Raw genomic sequence first — 16,548 nt, 5'->3', positions numbered from 1 at the left:
TACGTCAAACTGATAGTAAATAATATATGCATTGAAAACTGAACCTCATAAGGGGTGGGCAATATGAATGCTACATTCTTGGTAAGAAATTTAAAGTCAAAACTATACAACATGGGTATGCGTTGATATTGTCTTGAAAAGTAGAATTCATTGCAGCCTTTAACTTTAAAGAAAGGACTTTGGATTGCTAAAACAAACCATTTTGTGTGATAAAAACCCCGAAAGTTGTAGTGAAGACAAATTAGTGCATAAATAGTGGGATGCAATTCCCTTGTCAAAGTTATATTTAACTTAAAAAAGAGAAGACTTAATGGTAAGCTCACTAACATAACCTAAGTGTAGGTATGTTGAGCTCACACCTGCAAGGTTATGTGATTGAGCTTAACATAATCAATTAGTAAATTGAAAGATTAACTTTAACAATCCCACTATATTATGTTAATTCTAAATTAGTAGTAATTAACGTTCAAAATGAGACTAACAAGACAGGAAAACTTCTAAATGCAAGACAGGGAGCCTGTAATTAAAAGCTCAACATTTGCAGCTTCATCCTCTAGAATTTCTCTTGTTGCTTGCACAGATTTTGCTCCCAATCTTGCAGTTTTTCTCCTCTTGCTGCAAAGATTCGCCATGCCCCTTTCACGAGTTTGTTTTGTCCCTGTTGCTTTTGGAGGGAACTTGTTTTAGCGTTTTCTAAGGCCTTCGCAATCCCATGGCAGCACGTAGCGAGATCGACGCCATGCTCGAGGACGATTCCTGGCTCAAAGACAGTCCTCCTCGATTTGTCGAACCCGTTTCCAAGCCCCTCAACAGGTGATTGCTCAACCAATCGTTCGTTTTTTGAATGCTTTTCACAAGGAGAGGGAAGCGCAGAGATGATGCTTCTCCTTCACCTGAAGCAGGCGAGCCAGAGCATTGAATATCGATGATCTTCTTAAAGATCATTACAAAGAACGGAACAAGAATCTAGACCGAGAAATTAAGAGAGCAAGGCTTGCTTTGACCGATTCCGATAGCTCAGAGAACGAAGACTTGGACAAAACTGACAGAGAGCGGACATTCGAACAGCTCGTAGAATCATGTAAAAAGGAGGTATATAAACTGGTATAGCAACCGAGGAAGGTGGTTTGAGTTGTTGATCCAGTTGTCGCTTCTTTTCATCTCTCTAAATGTCTCCACACAGGTAGACAAAGAACCAATCGACAAGATTCAGAAATGGGGGCAGAAACTTTTTGATGCCCAGGTTATTCCTATATTTATCGTTTTCAATCCGTCATATGAATTGCTTGGTCTGGCATGTATCATGTAAACATCTCGAAAACCGCTTTACAGAGGCGTGTTCGCGGTGCTGTTCAACCTAAGCTGGAAGGCCCTGCTTTGCAAACTCTCTGCGCTGCGCGAGAACGAACCATCAGATCATTCCCTGGAGAACACGGTGTGTACCTCTTCTAAACTAAGTAACTGTGTTTGTCCCTCTGCGTCGTTTAATAATTTCAGCTTCAATGCCAAAGTATTATCGCTTGCTTTACAGTTGCAGAAGAGAGCACAGAGACCGTGATGTCGGAGCTTTTGGCCAGCGGATGGTTTCTCTTGTTAGGAGATAGCATCTGCAAGCTCGACGAGGCCACTTTGCGTTGGATCTTTCACACAAGTGGGATTTCAACATTTGCATGGTTTCCAATAACTAAACAACGATGGGGAAAAAAATACATTGAGTTTTCGAGCTAGCCCAGAGGGTAAAAAAGTTGGGAATTTCTCACATCAGTAATATGTGTGTTGTGTCCTAGCAGTGGTATATTCTCCCGACAAGAACCTAGAGATGTCTGCGCGCAACTTTTTGTGCCACTACTTGCATGCAAACTCTAAGGCATGTATCGTCCTTGGCTTGGCTTTGCTAGTGTATGAGATCACATGTTCATTTTTTTGCATGCACTACCTTTTTCTCTACTTATATATGCCGAGTCTGCAGACCCAGAGCTATTGGATGCCATCTTATGAAACCATCTTGACCATTTTCAAAGACTATGGATACGTTGGATCTATGATAACGTCTAGTGGTCAGAGAACAGAAGTCAGTTATGGTACTTTCTTCTGTGCCGTTTACCTTATGGTTCCTTACTTTTATTTGGTAGATTTTAATGCCATTTAGGTCGAGATTACAAAGCTTTTGACGGCAGTTTTCACTGAATAAGCGAAACTCTCTGCAGAAATTTCTGAAGATGAAGGACCACCTCACAACCTTGAATCCTTATTGAGGTTTTTGAGCGTTACTTTCAAAGCCAAGTAAGTTGTCTCACTTGTTCCAGCTGACGTCTTCTTTCTAAAATTGAAGGGTATGGAACTTGTAGGTACTTGAGTGAACTACGGGTATCTTTGGCACCACTGCTGCTGATGTGTGCGCAAATTTTTCTGCTGTGCTGTTTTGCATGCCTGGCATGCCAGACTGCCAGCGATGCAGTTTGGAAACAGCCAGCCCCCAGAGTAGGATAGTGTGGGATGTGCCATTACCTGATGGTGTAATGAATTTCTGGTGGAACTGTTAAGATTACCATGGTCCAGTTAGGTTAATCTCCTTGTCATCTTTTTTGGTCTTGATTGAGAGGACAATCGTTCAATTTTGGGGAGTGTTCTACCGTGCCCATGTTTGTGACCCTTTAGAGAAGCAGGGGTGCAGTTGTTCCCACTGTTTGACAAGATGATTGAACAAGTGAGTGATTGTGAGGTTTCGATGAGATGTTCTTTGTGTTTACTTGACATTCGAGCTTTTGCACTTCCTCCTTAGCTTAACCAAATTGACTCTTGAGATTTTCAATTTGGTGCGTCAAACTGATCTATTGCTGTCTTGGATTTTTTATGCCCTCCTTGGTCTATGTGCATAAGTTGGATGCCTTTGAGCATTCCTACTCTACTCTTGCATTTATTGCTTTGAGATCCACAAGTAGACCTTGTGCGACTCTTCCTTCAAGTTAATTCTTTGCTATGTTCAACAGAGAAGTTGTGATTTGGTCTTGTTGGTTAGCTAGCTCGCTTGCTTGTGGTATTTCTTCATATCCTAGTGAAGTTCCAACAGATTTGGTTTGAATGAGGACGCTTATAGAGGAAATACTTTCCTCATTTTTGTTTGTGGGGGTTTCAGAGCTATTGGATCCCAAACTTATTTTGGAGTTGCCTATCCTCGAGCATGTCTCGTGTTCTAATCGGGCTTCGTGACATTGTTTAGGGATGCTAGATGCTCAATCCTTGAGCATCATTGAGGGCATCTACAATTTCTTTGGCATTCTAACCCAGCATCGGAGGAGGAAAGGCTGGTGCTACCCTTTTTTAATTGCTCTCTTCATTTGTATCTCTCAGGCATGTGTTGGCTTGGGAACCTAGCGAATTGGGATTTATCTATCTTGTGTGTCCTTCGGCATGCTATGCTTGCTGATGCTTAGATAGTGCTTAATATCGAGTCTTCAGGCCTGCGGTTGGATGGTGAGGGAGGTGGCTTATCATCTAACATTATGTGAAACTCGTTTGTAGTTTCTATTTATTTTGCAGCCCTTGTCTTTGATCGCATCTCTTAACAATATTTCGCTCTCTTTATCTTTGTTTTACTACTGTGGTGGGTAGATATCTCAGGCACATTGTTCTTATCCTTCTTTTAATAAGTCGTGACTGCTTCCTTTGGAGATTTGGATCCTAGGTCCTGTAGGTTTTTCTGGGTCTTTTTTGTTTTGATAAGAATCTCAAAATATGGGTTGATTAAGGCATATGGATCTGTCTCCTTGTCTAATACTATGTTGAGGATCTTTGTGAGCATCATTGAGTGGAGACCAACTTTTGGATTGTCATACCGCCATTGTCAGATCCACAAAGATTATCACTCCAGTTGAGTCCTCTTTTGTCTCTTCTTGATCCTTGCTAGATTGCTGGCGCTTATCCTAAGAGAGAGAGAGATTGCCAACATGTCAAAGTGCTTTTTATTTTCTCATCCGTAACGTTATTGAAGTGGACTCCATTTGTTGGGAATGAAACCTTTGATGGCTGAGGCAGAGACTTCCACTTCTACATATGCATATGAAACATTCCATTTATGTAATGATTTCCAAATTTGGGTCGCTAGTTTGTTGATTCAGGTGCCTTGTGCCATATGACTCTCAGAAAGGATTGGTTTAGTCATTATGGATATCCGACTGGACAATCCAAAAGTTACTTGAATAGATGACATTCCCTTGTGCCTCGCAGAGGAGTAAAAGAGCCACATAAGTAACGCGTATCATGTGGATGGTTTATGATGTTATTAATAAAGTAAAAAATGTATGCCAAGCTTACTGCTTTGGAAAGTAACACATGGATCTATTTCCAAAATGCTAGGCATACAAGACAAGCAAGAGATGTCTTAGAACAGATCTAGTTGGATCTTGTGAGACGAGATCTCTATAGAAAAACTTGGGTGCAAAAAGTGGCAGGAGAGTATAAATCCTGGTTATTAATCGACTTTTGTAAAACGTGTGGTTTAAAGAGGTAGTACACAACAGCCTATACGGCTCAGCACTTTGTGGTTGCTGACAAAAAATAGAACAATTCTGAAATGCACCACATTACTGCCTTCCTGAAGCTGAATTCTCTGCTGCTATCCATGAGGCTGATTGGAGGAGGCTGTTGGTGGATCTCCTCTGCCAGGTGCCTGTTCTTTTTCTCCGATGCCCACATGACAGCCCATGTGCTGCCCATGTGGCAGCCCCATGCCTAAACCTATCAACCTACGGTCCAACCCCCCCATGCACTCCTTACATGGGGGCTCACGAGTGGGGAGGTGACCAGTCGTATTCCAACACTCATATTCAATGTCGAGGGTCTGCACTGCCTGAGAAACCTCTGGTGTGATGGTGCGTACTAATACTGAGTGTGCCTTTGAGTTACGATCCTCCCAGTCTGCTAGCTCCTCAAGAAACTCGTCCTCCTTGTCCTGTGAGAACGAGCTCCCAAAGCCCCTCGTGAATGAACCAAACCTTGAGTGAGCCTCCAATGAGCATAATTAGATCTGTCCAACTTGTCCTTCTTACTTGTGCACAGGGGAGCCATAGAAACTCGATCTGCCTTGAACTATTCCTTCCTTGACACCTCTGCTTCTGATCCTGACAAAAAAAACGGCCCCCACAGATCTAGATGATCTTGGTCAAGACATAGGCGATGGTTTCATCGATGTGCGATGCAATAAGGGTGGGGATGGGCACAGATCTGCGCCAGAAGACCAAGCAAACAGCTGACCTCTGCTGACAATCCTTTTGTGGACCTGCGTGCACTACAGACAGCACCTCGCCTTGAACTAGGCACTGTAAGCAGCTCCACCTACCTCAAAACAGGTCCAAAAACCTTGCCAAACCAGAACGTGAACACTGGTGCCTGCTAGGAAGACTGCTGCCCAATGGATTGTCCTCAGAAGTACGTTGCAATGCCTTCAGCACACGTGCGTCTGGTTGTTGCCCTCTCTTGGCCCTTGCCAACCTGCCTGAAATTTGATACCATTTGAGAGTTGAGTGCTGAAGATGCTGCACAATGATAGAACGCATGGCCATTTATAGGCCTGACAGTAGCTGTCCCAGGGGCTGCCACATGGCCAACCCCCGTGTCAATCAACCGGCTGGGTTGGTTGACCCGACCTGCTGGTCGGCAGGGTCAAGCCCCCTACAAACTGGGCCATAGTGTCCTGCCAAACAGCCATAAATAGGCATAAACACTTAGTCAAACCTATCTTTAATAGGGCAGGCACACCCACATAGAAGCCCTCACTCACTATGAGATGCACACAACTTTGACAGTTTGTTGTTCAGCTTTGTGATGCTTATCAAACATTATTGCATGCAAGCTGTTTTGCCTCTCTACTTCTGCTGTAATTTCCAGATTGTATTCTTGTGTCGATTGTTGATCGGAGAGAGTGTGAGGATTTCTTGAGTGTCTTCTGCTGAAAGACTCTGCTACAGCAAGCAGCATTTATTTCTCTGACAGAGCTCACAACATACAAGAATCATCTTTTGCGACTGCTTGTATTTATTTCTGCAATTAAGATGTTCGCTGGCAGGTTATAAGTTTGGCAACATAGCTCACAACATACAAGAATCATCTTTTGCTACTGCTAGGATTTTATTTCTGCAATTTAATATGTATGCTATGGCAGGCAACTATGATGCAATGGAGTTGGATTCTCTATGCTCAAGACTTCTACACACAAAATTCAAATAAGCAGATCTAAATAACAGTGTGTGAAGCTGCCACATACAAATAAGCTACATGATATCTTTCATGTCTCTCTGGGCAAGAAGCATACAGGACCTGGCATCCAAGCAAATGATAAGCTACAGCCCATGGATGTGATGGACATATTCAGGATCACGTCTTGGGAGGTGGAACTGTTGTGGAATATAAGGTTAAGTCATGAAGATGAGGCTAAATATGATCATGGAGCAACACTCCAGGCAGCCTGCTTTGGGCATGGACTAGAACTCATGGTGTTGACAATGGAGGGCAGGTCTGGTTCCAGATGCTGTCCACACATGGAGAGGACAGAAATGCACAGGTGAGCAAATGTTTTGGGACCCTAGGAGCATGGAAATAAGGCAGGATTGTGGGCAGGACCGCTTGGACCAGTGGCAGCCAGCCACGTGGCCAGGCAGGGCCAGCAAAAGCCCTGCAAATGAGCCCCTAGATGGTTATTTAAAGGCTGCAACGTGTGCGTCAGTTCGGAACCTGTTTGGGTCAGCTTTGGGGCAGACAAAAGTCGGCCATTTTAGGGAGGGCTTCTGCCCTATTAAAGGGAGGCCCCTAGGCCTCATTTCATCGTCACTTGGAGCAGCAATTTAACAGTAGGAAGGAGCAGCAGGACCATCCTTGGGTCTATATACATAGGAAGTGAAGGAGACCTACAAGGGCTGCAGACTTAGCTCAAGGTGTTGCCCACCTAGGCTGGTTTTCTGGACATTAAGGTGGAAGAGATCCTTCGGACGGAGAGTCTACATAAGCTCAGTGGGAGCATGCGGGCTCAGAGATCTAGAGGTGCCAGGCATATAGTAGGAGAACCTTTTGGTATTGTATCTTGTCCAGTTTGTGGACAGATGGAAATATATATGAGTTGCTTCTATATTGTCTTTGAGCATAGTCTATTTGCTAGTATGCACACAACATGAATGGTTGTGAAGTACACACATGGTTATAAAGCTTGATTCCATAGTGAAACACTTCCACGTGTAATTCCTGGCCTAGTATATAAGTCTTCCGCTATGGGGTACCCTCTGCTGGGATTTCATTTTCTAACAATGAGGTCTGGTCCAAACTGGAAGATCTTTATGCAAGGGACTCAGCGATGAGAGTTGTTACTCTTAAGGGGCAGCTCTATAGTCTTGACTTCCCCAGTCACAGTACGATGTGATGAAGGCTAAGGTCATCCACAACCAGCTTTTGTCAATTGGAGCTGCTTTGACATCTCTTCAGTTGGCAGCTCTTATTCTCACCAAGCTTCCACCATCATATGATACGGTTCCTCGAGTGCCAAGTTACAACAAACCAATTGGATTTTGATGATCTTTGCTCCCTGTTGCTTAAGGAGTCGTCAGTTTTGTTGTTTGATGGCGCACAACATGGCACCCATTAATAGTCAGCGCTTTGCATGCAAATAATAATTAGTGGTCTAATCCTAGTCACTGTGGGAGTCCCCACCAAGCAAAACATGTGCACATAACATAAAACAATTTCTCTGGTCGACCAAGGTCAACTCTCTTGATCATAATTAAGGGGCTTGACCGATAGTCGAAGTGCCTTAATTTTGGCCAAGTCTCTCCAACCGAAGTTGCCACATCTTGGCCAAGTCTTGTTGACCAAAGTCAACACTCTTTAACCGAAGTCAACATTGTGGTTCTTTGGTTAACCCTAGTTAACCATCTTAGCCTAAGCCAAGTCTTCTTAATCGAGGTTAGGATTACTTAACTAGAGTTAAGTATCTTTGACCGAAGTCAATAGTTTGACCAATAAAAGATAACTTTTTGAACATAGTTAAAAAAATTAGAGACTCTTTAATTATGATCAAATAAATGGTCAATTGGAACTTTGACTTTGGAGTATTTACAACTTGGTGACATCCCCTTGGCTTCTATTCGGTTGACCTCAACTGAAGAGCTTCCTTGTAAATATCCAAAAGCTGTGGATGATCAGACAACATGTCTTCATCCATCCACTTGGCATCCAATGCCAAATAGTTCTTGAATTTTACAAGGTGCTTGTAAAATTCCTTTCCTTGGGGGGCCTTTGCGTACAGTATGGCACACAATTTGCTATGGCTGAAGGACTTCCTTTAGCTGATCCACTTCCGGTGGATCCTTTGTTACTGGCTCTGCAGGCTCGTGTAATCTTACCCCTAAAGGACAGACAAAGCATTTTCATTTGCTCTCCCTCTCTCCCTCTCTCAACAGATACACTAGGGCCCAGGACAATCGTCGGGCTGGACCCCCCCGAAGGTTTTTATTACTTGAGAGAAAACTAAGTACATGAGTTCAGCGTAGAAGCTGTACATACAAAATTCAAACGTGAATAATTCATTACATGAGCTCTCAGGCTTCCCTTCTTGGCAACAAGCCACTTGTCAATTTCTACTTTACTTTCCTAATTACATGCCACTAAGGGCAACTGTGGAGTCTTCGAAGCACTTGGTCACGCGAACCACCTCCTAGACTCTTGTTAGGCTCCCGTAGCGCTTAGGAAAATAACTCTTCTTAGTACCTGTAATAATTAATTAAAAGCGCACCACCATGGCACCCATTAATTGTTAGCGCTTTGCATGCAAACAATACACTGTGGACTAATTCTAGTTACGGTGGGCGTCCCCATTTAACACATGTGCACACATAACAAATATAAAAGTATATATTTATTCTTTGGTTGACCGGAGTCAACACTCTTGATTATAATTAAGAGGCTTTGGCCAAGGGTCGAGGCACCTTAATTATAGTCAAGTCTCTCCAACCGAAGTTGGCACAACTCTCCAGAAGTTGGCACATCTTGGTTAACCGTAGTTAACCCTCTTGGCAATAAACCAAGTCTCGTTGATCGAAGTCAACACTCTTTGACCGTAGTCAGCTCTGTTGTTCTCTGGTTAACCGTAGTTAACCCTCTTGGTAATAACCAAGTCTCCTTGACCGAAGTCAGGTTTACTTGACCAAAGTTAAGTATCTTTGACTGAAGTCACTGTAGTCAATTCTCTTACCATTAAAAGAACTCTTTGACCATAATTAACACATATGAAAACTCTTTAATCATGATCAAATAAATGGTCAACTGTACTTTGACTTCGGATATTTACATGAAGGTGACATCCCCTCGGCCTCTATTCAGTTGACCTCAACTGAAAAGCTTCCTTGTAAACATCCAAAAGCTGTGGATGATCGGACAACATGTCTTCATCCATCCACTTGGCATCTAATGCCGTATAATTCTTGAATTTTACTGTTCAGCATAGGGAGGTGCATGGCATTCCTCTAAAATCTTTTTTCTCATCTTCTGGGTGATGCATAGGCAGTCATCTTTCATTAGATACCCATCTTTCAGGGAATAGTGACTGGTGGACTGCCCCTCTTGCCTTTGCTGTAAAATCTCACAAAAATTTGCATCATTAGCATACTGCGCCCTCATGCCTTCCAGGTCTTGATGATAAGCAATAGTTACATTGTTGACCTGGGTCTTCGGGACAAGGCATCTGCCACTTTGTTTCGATTTCCTGGAGTATGGCCAATCTGAAAATGATACATTGACAGCATGTTTGCCCATTTCATATGCTTCTCGGAAAGCTTTGTCTGAGTTAGAAAGTATCTCAGACTTTGGTGGTCTGTTTTAACTGTAAAATCTGCACCCAAAAGATAATGCTTCCATGTATGGATGGCATGGATTACAGGCAATAACTCTTTCTCATAGATTCCCAGATATCTCTCTCCATCTCGGAGTCTCCTGCTCTCATAGGCCACTACATGACCATTCTGATGCAATGCAGCCCTAACACATTCTCCACAAGCATCACAATCCACATTAAATGGCTGATACAAATCTGGAACGATTAAGATTGGCTCTGTAGTCAGCTTCTCTTTGAGTGTGGTGAAGGCTATCTTTTGAGGAATCCCCCATCTGAAAGCTGCATTTTTCTTGGTAAGATCGTGAAGCGGAGCGGCTATATCCGCAAAATGCCCGATAAATCTTGTGTAGTAAGAACATAGGCCTAGAAACTTCGAACTTCATGGATAGTTTTCAGCTCTGGCCATTTGTGAATGGCACGGATCTTTGCCGGATCCATCCGTATCCCATCTTTGGATATTATATGCCCCAAGTAATGGATTTCTTCCAGGAAGAGTTCACTTTTCTTGCTGTTTGCATAGAGCTGATGATTTCTCAGCTCTTGAAACACTATAGCAAGATGTTCCTTGTGCTATTCTTCGGACTTAGAAAACACAATTATGTCATCGAAGAAGATACGATCCATCATCCTATTGAAAGTCGATGGGGCATTTGTCAATCCAAAAGGCATCACCAGATATTCATACAACCCAAAAGTAGTGCGGAATGCTGTCTTGTGCACATCTTGAGGCCGTATCCTCACTTGTTGATAGCCACTCTTTAAGTCTATCTTGCTGAAAACTGAAGCTCCATTTAACTGATCCAGCACAATCTATTCTTGATGGTCATTTTGTTCAACGACGTTGAAAACTGAGTACCCCTCGGCTTCTGAGGCTGAAACCCTTTCTTTTCTGATTTTGAAAAATCAGCTCTTTTTCTTTCAGCACGTCCTGCATGCAAGGATAATACTGTGGATGGATCTTGTAACAGTAGCACAAGACTTGTTAGAGACTCACTGTGCCCACTTGTGAGCCCCCGATTTGAGGGGACAAGGGGCAATGAGAGGTAGGAGGGCTGGGAAAGAGAGAAACCCAGGCAACCAGGACATAGGCTGGTTGCTGCCTGCAACAGTAGAGATATAGGGGGCCCTGTGCCTCCCTTGGAGGCGTCTACAGCCACATGGACTGGCTGCACAGGGCACCCTTTTATAGGGGCCTGTGGCAGGCCCAGTCGGCCCAACCAGGGCCACCGACCAGGGCCAACCAGACATCTGGTCGGCCACCAGACAGGGTACCGACCCTGCTTGTCGGTCAACCCTAAGGGCCTGGGCAGTGCCTATAAAAGGCCCACTCCTTCAGTATTTCCAGCATCCAGTGCAGGACAGAAAGCCTCCTTCCTAGGCTGTGCTGTGCACTCAGAGCTGGTTCAGTTTGACAGAGAGAGTTCCATCAGTTTTCCTCAGCGCTTGGCTGAGTTTTGTATTGCTCCCTTGGAGCCAGTTTCTGCCCACCATCCGGTGGATGAATATACTCTTTCTCTCTCCGTTTAAGTTATCTCTGAGTGAGTGTTTATTGCATTTGTGATTAGTTATCTGAGTTGAGTGTGTTGGAAGAGTGGGAGAGATCTTGGGTGGAGGTTTGAGTGATTCATTCCCTCCTATTCTCCAACATGGTATCATAGCCATAGGCTCTCAACTCTTCTTCATCAAAGCACACTCTGAAGGAAGGAGTCCCTTGGCAGTAAGGCGATTCTGTTTTCAGCTCAGGCCAGCACGGGAGGTCAGTACATCTTTTTTGTTTCAGTTTTTCAGTTTGCTATTCACCGAGATGGATCAACGTTCAGAAGCCTCTACACCCACTGCTCGTCCTTCCTCCTTCTCCAGTCATCTTCCTTCTTCATTTATACCCAATTTTGGTGAAGCTAGAAAGCTTGATGGCACGAACTATCCAATTTGGAAAGTCAAGATCCGAAGCCATCTGTTGGCACGGAAGCTGTGGAAGATAGTGATTGGGACCGAGGAGAAGCCGGAGGACATTGTGGACAAAAGAGGTGAAGTTCTAGTTGAAGCAGATGCGGATGAACTCTGTGCATGGGAGGAGAGGGATGCTCAAGCCTTAGCAATGCTTATTGGCACGACAGCAGATGATGTGATTCCTCATATCCAGTTGGCAGAGACGTCTTCAGAGGCGAGGGCCATACTGAAGGAGCTGTATGAAACCGATAATACAGCCTGTATCATTACTCTTCAGCATCATCTCTATAATCTTGATATGAATGAGGGTGATAGTGTGCCTGATCATTTGACAAAGGTGAAAGTCGTGCGGGACTAGCTCGCAGCAGTTGGTCAGAAGGTGGACACGAGTCAATTGGCGTTGCTCACACTCCACAAGTTGCCATGGACTTTCAAAAGTTTTGTGACTACGGTCACTGCGGGTCAACGGACTAAGCCAATCACCTTTGAGGAGCTTGGAGGCTCGAGAGAAACTCTCTACGCAAACCGACGAGAAGGCATTGGTGGCCAAAGACAAGCCTGGAAAAGGCAAGCCAAAGGATTCCAAGAAGTCAGAGGACGCTGACCGTAAGAAGAAAATGAAGTGCTATTACTGTGAAAAGCTTGGCCACTCCGCCAAAGAATGCCGAAAGAAGAAAGCAGATCAGAAGCGGAAGAGGGAAGCCAAGAACAAAGAAGAGCCTAAGAATGATTCTGCCAATGTGACGACTGGACAGTTTTTAATGAGTGAACATTGTTCAGCATATGCAGTCAGTGAAGGTAAAGAGGGTTGGTATGTTGACAGCGGTGCTTCCAAGCACATGTCCAACAGAAGAACTTGGTTCAAAACCATGAAAAGTACACACCCGGTTTCCAAAGTTTCTGTCGGGGATAGGCGGACGTGTCCTGTGAAGGGCATCGGTAGCATTCCTTTCATTACAACGGCGGGTGAGGAGAAGGATATCTCTGGAGTACTTTATGTACCCAACCTTTGCAAGAATTTACTGTCTGTAAGTCAGATGGACAAAAACAACATGGCAGTTCTCTTTCAAGATGGCAAGGTCACCGTGACATCCAAAGCAAATGGACAGATGGTGGCTCAAGGCGTTGAAGAGAACGGATTGTACCGTCTCAGTGCAATGTTGGTTCAAGAAGACAACGGAAAGTCCAAACGGCATGAGCGCTTCGGTTATGAAAGCTTTCAAGCATTAATAGAAGGTTCCTTTCTTTGAAAAAAAAAAAAGAACCCTAAGGACAAGCAAGGATCCTAACCAATGGGGGCCTCTTGATGATCAAATTTGAGATAAAGACACCTCAAATCAGCTGCCTTGAAAATAAGCAGGTAGAAGGGTGGAAGAACTCTTTCAAAAGGGAGGAGTGGAGAGAAGTCTTCCACGAAGCTCCGCCATTACCTCTCTAGCCTTGTCAAAGGACATGATCAAATGTACATTAGAATTGAAGAGCCTGTTTTTGCTTTAAGAAGAGTTGAATTACATGGCTTTGTCCATTATAAACTCAACATCCATCTCCATCAAATGTTCTCTCCTACTTCACGATAGCTCACAATGCCATCGCCTTACATGATCCCTTCCTTGCTCAATGTGTACCCTCCCCTCAACCTCGGAGCTTTGAGAATTTCTGACATTAAATCTACGTTAAATAAAAATATAAGCTAATTCCCCATCGTAAGATTTGGTTTTGGCTAAAAGCACAAGGATATGAAGAAAGTTATACCATACTTCATTACTAATGAGGCGTTGAGTATGTGATCCCTTTATCCCTTTTTGGATGCAGTGATATGCAGCTCCCCAAAGCCTTTGTGTCAGTTCCACCTTTAGTATTTGTAGCACATGTAATAGTTTGTGGTCACTGAGGTAGAAAAACCAAATGACAAACTCTAACAAGCTTGGCAAACCACCTTACCATGTATCAACATGTTGTGGACCAGCAATTTTTGAGTCTATGCAAAATTCAATTCAACCTTCATTGGGATCCTAAGGGTGAGTAATTGTCTACCTTTGTGCAGTAAGTTCAGTTACAGCCTGAGCTATACTAATATATTATATGTTAATTGTTTTCCTTATTGAATATTCTAATGCAAAAGTAATGTTGATCGTATAGGAATTTTGTTTTGTTGGGTGTTCTAGTGCAGTGGTACACAGTTTTTGCGTACGGAATCAGATTTGCAGTCTATACAAGAATTTTCTTCTGAGCCTTTGAGGCCTACTGGATGTTGTTGCAAATACAAGCAGATTTGTGGTTAATAATAAAGCTTTTTTCTTGGCTCGTCTCTTTGAAGATATCTACATCCAGAATTTTCAAAAGCAGATGCTGAAAACCTGCTGGTGCTGATAGCCACGCTTTCATTGGATCGCCAGCTTTTGTGCTTTGGCATCCTGATACAAGAATGTTTGGAGTCTATCCTTAACTACTTTTCAGAAGAAGAATGGAAGGCATCCTGTGAGAGAATAGCAATTTGCATGACACGGTAATATTCTATCATAGTCATCTGCAATTATTAGACTTTATTATCGACAAATTTGGAATGCCAAATGACCATTGGAATGCTACTCAGGTGTGCTATTTCAGAAAACAGGGATACTACTTCAGCAAAGAGGTGTGTTACTACTACAGAATTTGCTGTTAATCAACATGTTGACTTTGAAACTTGGGCATGCGATGTAGCAACAATCAGAAATTCGACAATATGATATAGCTTAGAACTTTATCGGCAGTCGTGAGCGCTGTCTTGTTCTGAAATGATGCTCTTTTCAGTCATTGCCCCTTGTTTTTCATATTTGATATGTGTTTTTTTTCTTTCCACTGAATCTATGCAGAGCTGACAGGAAGGAGGTTAACTACCTGAGGCTGACATGTAGTCTGCAGAGTTCAGAAACTCGGATGAACTGCCTGCAGAGATCTGTAGCACTTCAATTTTTGTTAAAGATTGCAGGCGATAGAGTAAGGCATCCACCTAATGACGTATTTTTGAAGACAGTTGTGTAGTTCGTAAGGTTGAGTTAGTTGACTCAGTGCATATGCCATGGTTGCGGATGCACCTGTTTGTTAGTCAGTTTATATGTGAGCAACAGCTCTATTTCAAGCACCTGAATGCCATGTGTCACTCTAGGACTAAATCTTAGTCCATCGTTTATAATTTTCTACAAAACCCACAATATCTAAGTGACTCTCTTCGTCTCTCTCATTTCTGCTTCTTGCCCTCAATTGTGTTCACTCTCTTCTTCCCCTCACTCTCAGTTCTCCTACCTTCCTCTTCATCTCTCCCACTCTTTTCCCCTTCTTCCCTTTTATTTCCTGGCTCTACTCTTGCCCAGTCCTCTTTTCTACAATGATTACAATCCATGAGGCCATTATCCAAACCATGTAGGTGTACGATGTGTTCTGTTTAGCCTTTGTTGCCTTTGCACATATGTTGCTTCTTGGTTTGGTCATGATTATGCAGAGGTGTTCATTATCTAAAGTAACAAGCCCTTAGCGATGGGTACCTAGTTTGCTTTATGCTACTCTTGGGGACCCCAATGTCCATTCAGTCCCTGCGAGCAGTGCGGGTGGTGCTCGACGATCTTGATGTCTTCAGCATTTGCTCCATGCTAAGGTTCCCATGCTGTTATGCTTCAGCATCATTGTGCTTTTTGGTGTCCGCTTCATGGTTTCTCCTTCTCCTTCACCGTAAGGACCTTTTGAGCTTATCAGTTACTTCTTTTCCCCCGCTGTTAGTGGCTGCCATGACTCCTTTTCTTACCTCTTAGCATTGTTGATTGTATCATTTGTTGCAAGGAAATGGGTGACATGCATGCATGACCTACAAAACAACGCAACAGTTAGCAAGGACCATATGGGAAAGATGGCAAACTCACCACCCATCTGTAGATCTAGTATGTTGAATCTCCTACCGAGCCTGAGGATAGGCCAGTACCAAGCCCATGTCCTCTCCCAAGCATCTGCATCCCATAACAATTCATGGATAGCTGGTGTGATGCAGAGTCTGAGGGCATTATTGCCTTAAAGCTTTATCATGCTCAAGGAGCTTGGAAGGGGAGCAGTTGGAGAGGAAGATGTGCAGGTTAAACATGTTGACATTGTAGTGGATGTTGGGAACGTAAAAGTACAAGTCCACTTCTGCCCTTTGAGCCCTGCCTGATAACCAAACATGGCATTTTCTGTTCCGGATGTGTACAAGTATTTGTGGAGAACATTTATCATGCACATATATCAGTCCTTATGTTCCAAGGCTAGAGTTTTTACGTATATCATACAAAAGAGACACCTTCAATATACGGGATTTGTATCCTCCCTATGTTACAATACTTAAGCCCTTGTAAGCATGGTCGTTTTGCATGCCATTTGAGAACCATGCAAGTATAAGTCAAAGTACTAAACTTGAGACACGTGCAGATCAAACTTGGAGAGGAAGATGTGCAGATCAAACATGTTGATATTGTAGTAGATGTTAGGAACATAAAATTACAAGTCCACCTCTGCCCTTTGAGCCCTCCCTGAAATAACCAAACATGGCAGTTTGTGTACAAGTAGTTGCGGAGAACATAGATCATACGCATATATCAGTCCTTATGTTCAAGGCTAGAGTTTTTACGTATATCATACAACACAGACACCTTCACTATACGGGATTTGTATCCTCCCTATGTTACAATACCTCAGCCCATGCAAGCATGGTCCTTTTG

General features: G+C 43.3%; 1 protein-coding gene across 6 annotated transcripts in view; it reads left to right on the top strand.

Moving 5' to 3' along the window:
- Positions 1–496: 496 nt before the first annotated feature.
- LOC147895656 (actin protein 2/3 complex subunit-like protein) overlaps positions 497–16,548 on the top strand; it is a 30,542-nt gene continuing 14,490 nt past the window's right edge. Inside the window, exons 1-11 of one of the 6 annotated variants that reach the window (XM_087383147.1) lie at positions 497–813; positions 900–1,092; positions 1,184–1,243; positions 1,333–1,435; positions 1,538–1,651; positions 1,791–1,867; positions 1,970–2,081; positions 2,208–2,283; positions 14,142–14,330; positions 14,418–14,459; positions 14,680–14,824. In XM_087383147.1, coding sequence (XP_087239273.1) covers positions 713–813; positions 900–1,092; positions 1,184–1,243; positions 1,333–1,435; positions 1,538–1,651; positions 1,791–1,867; positions 1,970–2,081; positions 2,208–2,283; positions 14,142–14,330; positions 14,418–14,459; positions 14,680–14,824 — 1,212 coding nt within the window. In that variant the 5' untranslated portion in view covers positions 497–712. Of the gene's footprint in view, positions 814–899; positions 1,093–1,183; positions 1,244–1,332; positions 1,436–1,531; positions 1,652–1,790; positions 1,868–1,969; positions 2,082–2,207; positions 2,284–14,141; positions 14,331–14,417; positions 14,460–14,679; positions 14,825–16,548 lie in introns of all 6 variants that reach the window. The other 5 variants (XM_087383144.1, XM_087383145.1, XM_087383148.1 and 2 more) reach the window with 5 other exon arrangements.

This window comes from Dipteris shenzhenensis, chromosome 12 (genome assembly GCF_047967505.1).
Source record: "Dipteris shenzhenensis isolate YYH24624 ecotype China chromosome 12, Dip_SZ_1.0, whole genome shotgun sequence".
Classification (NCBI taxonomy): Eukaryota; Viridiplantae; Streptophyta; class Polypodiopsida; order Gleicheniales; family Dipteridaceae; genus Dipteris; species Dipteris shenzhenensis.
The sequence above is the reverse complement of the archived record's forward strand: the minus strand, read 5'-3'. Positions and strand labels throughout refer to the sequence as shown.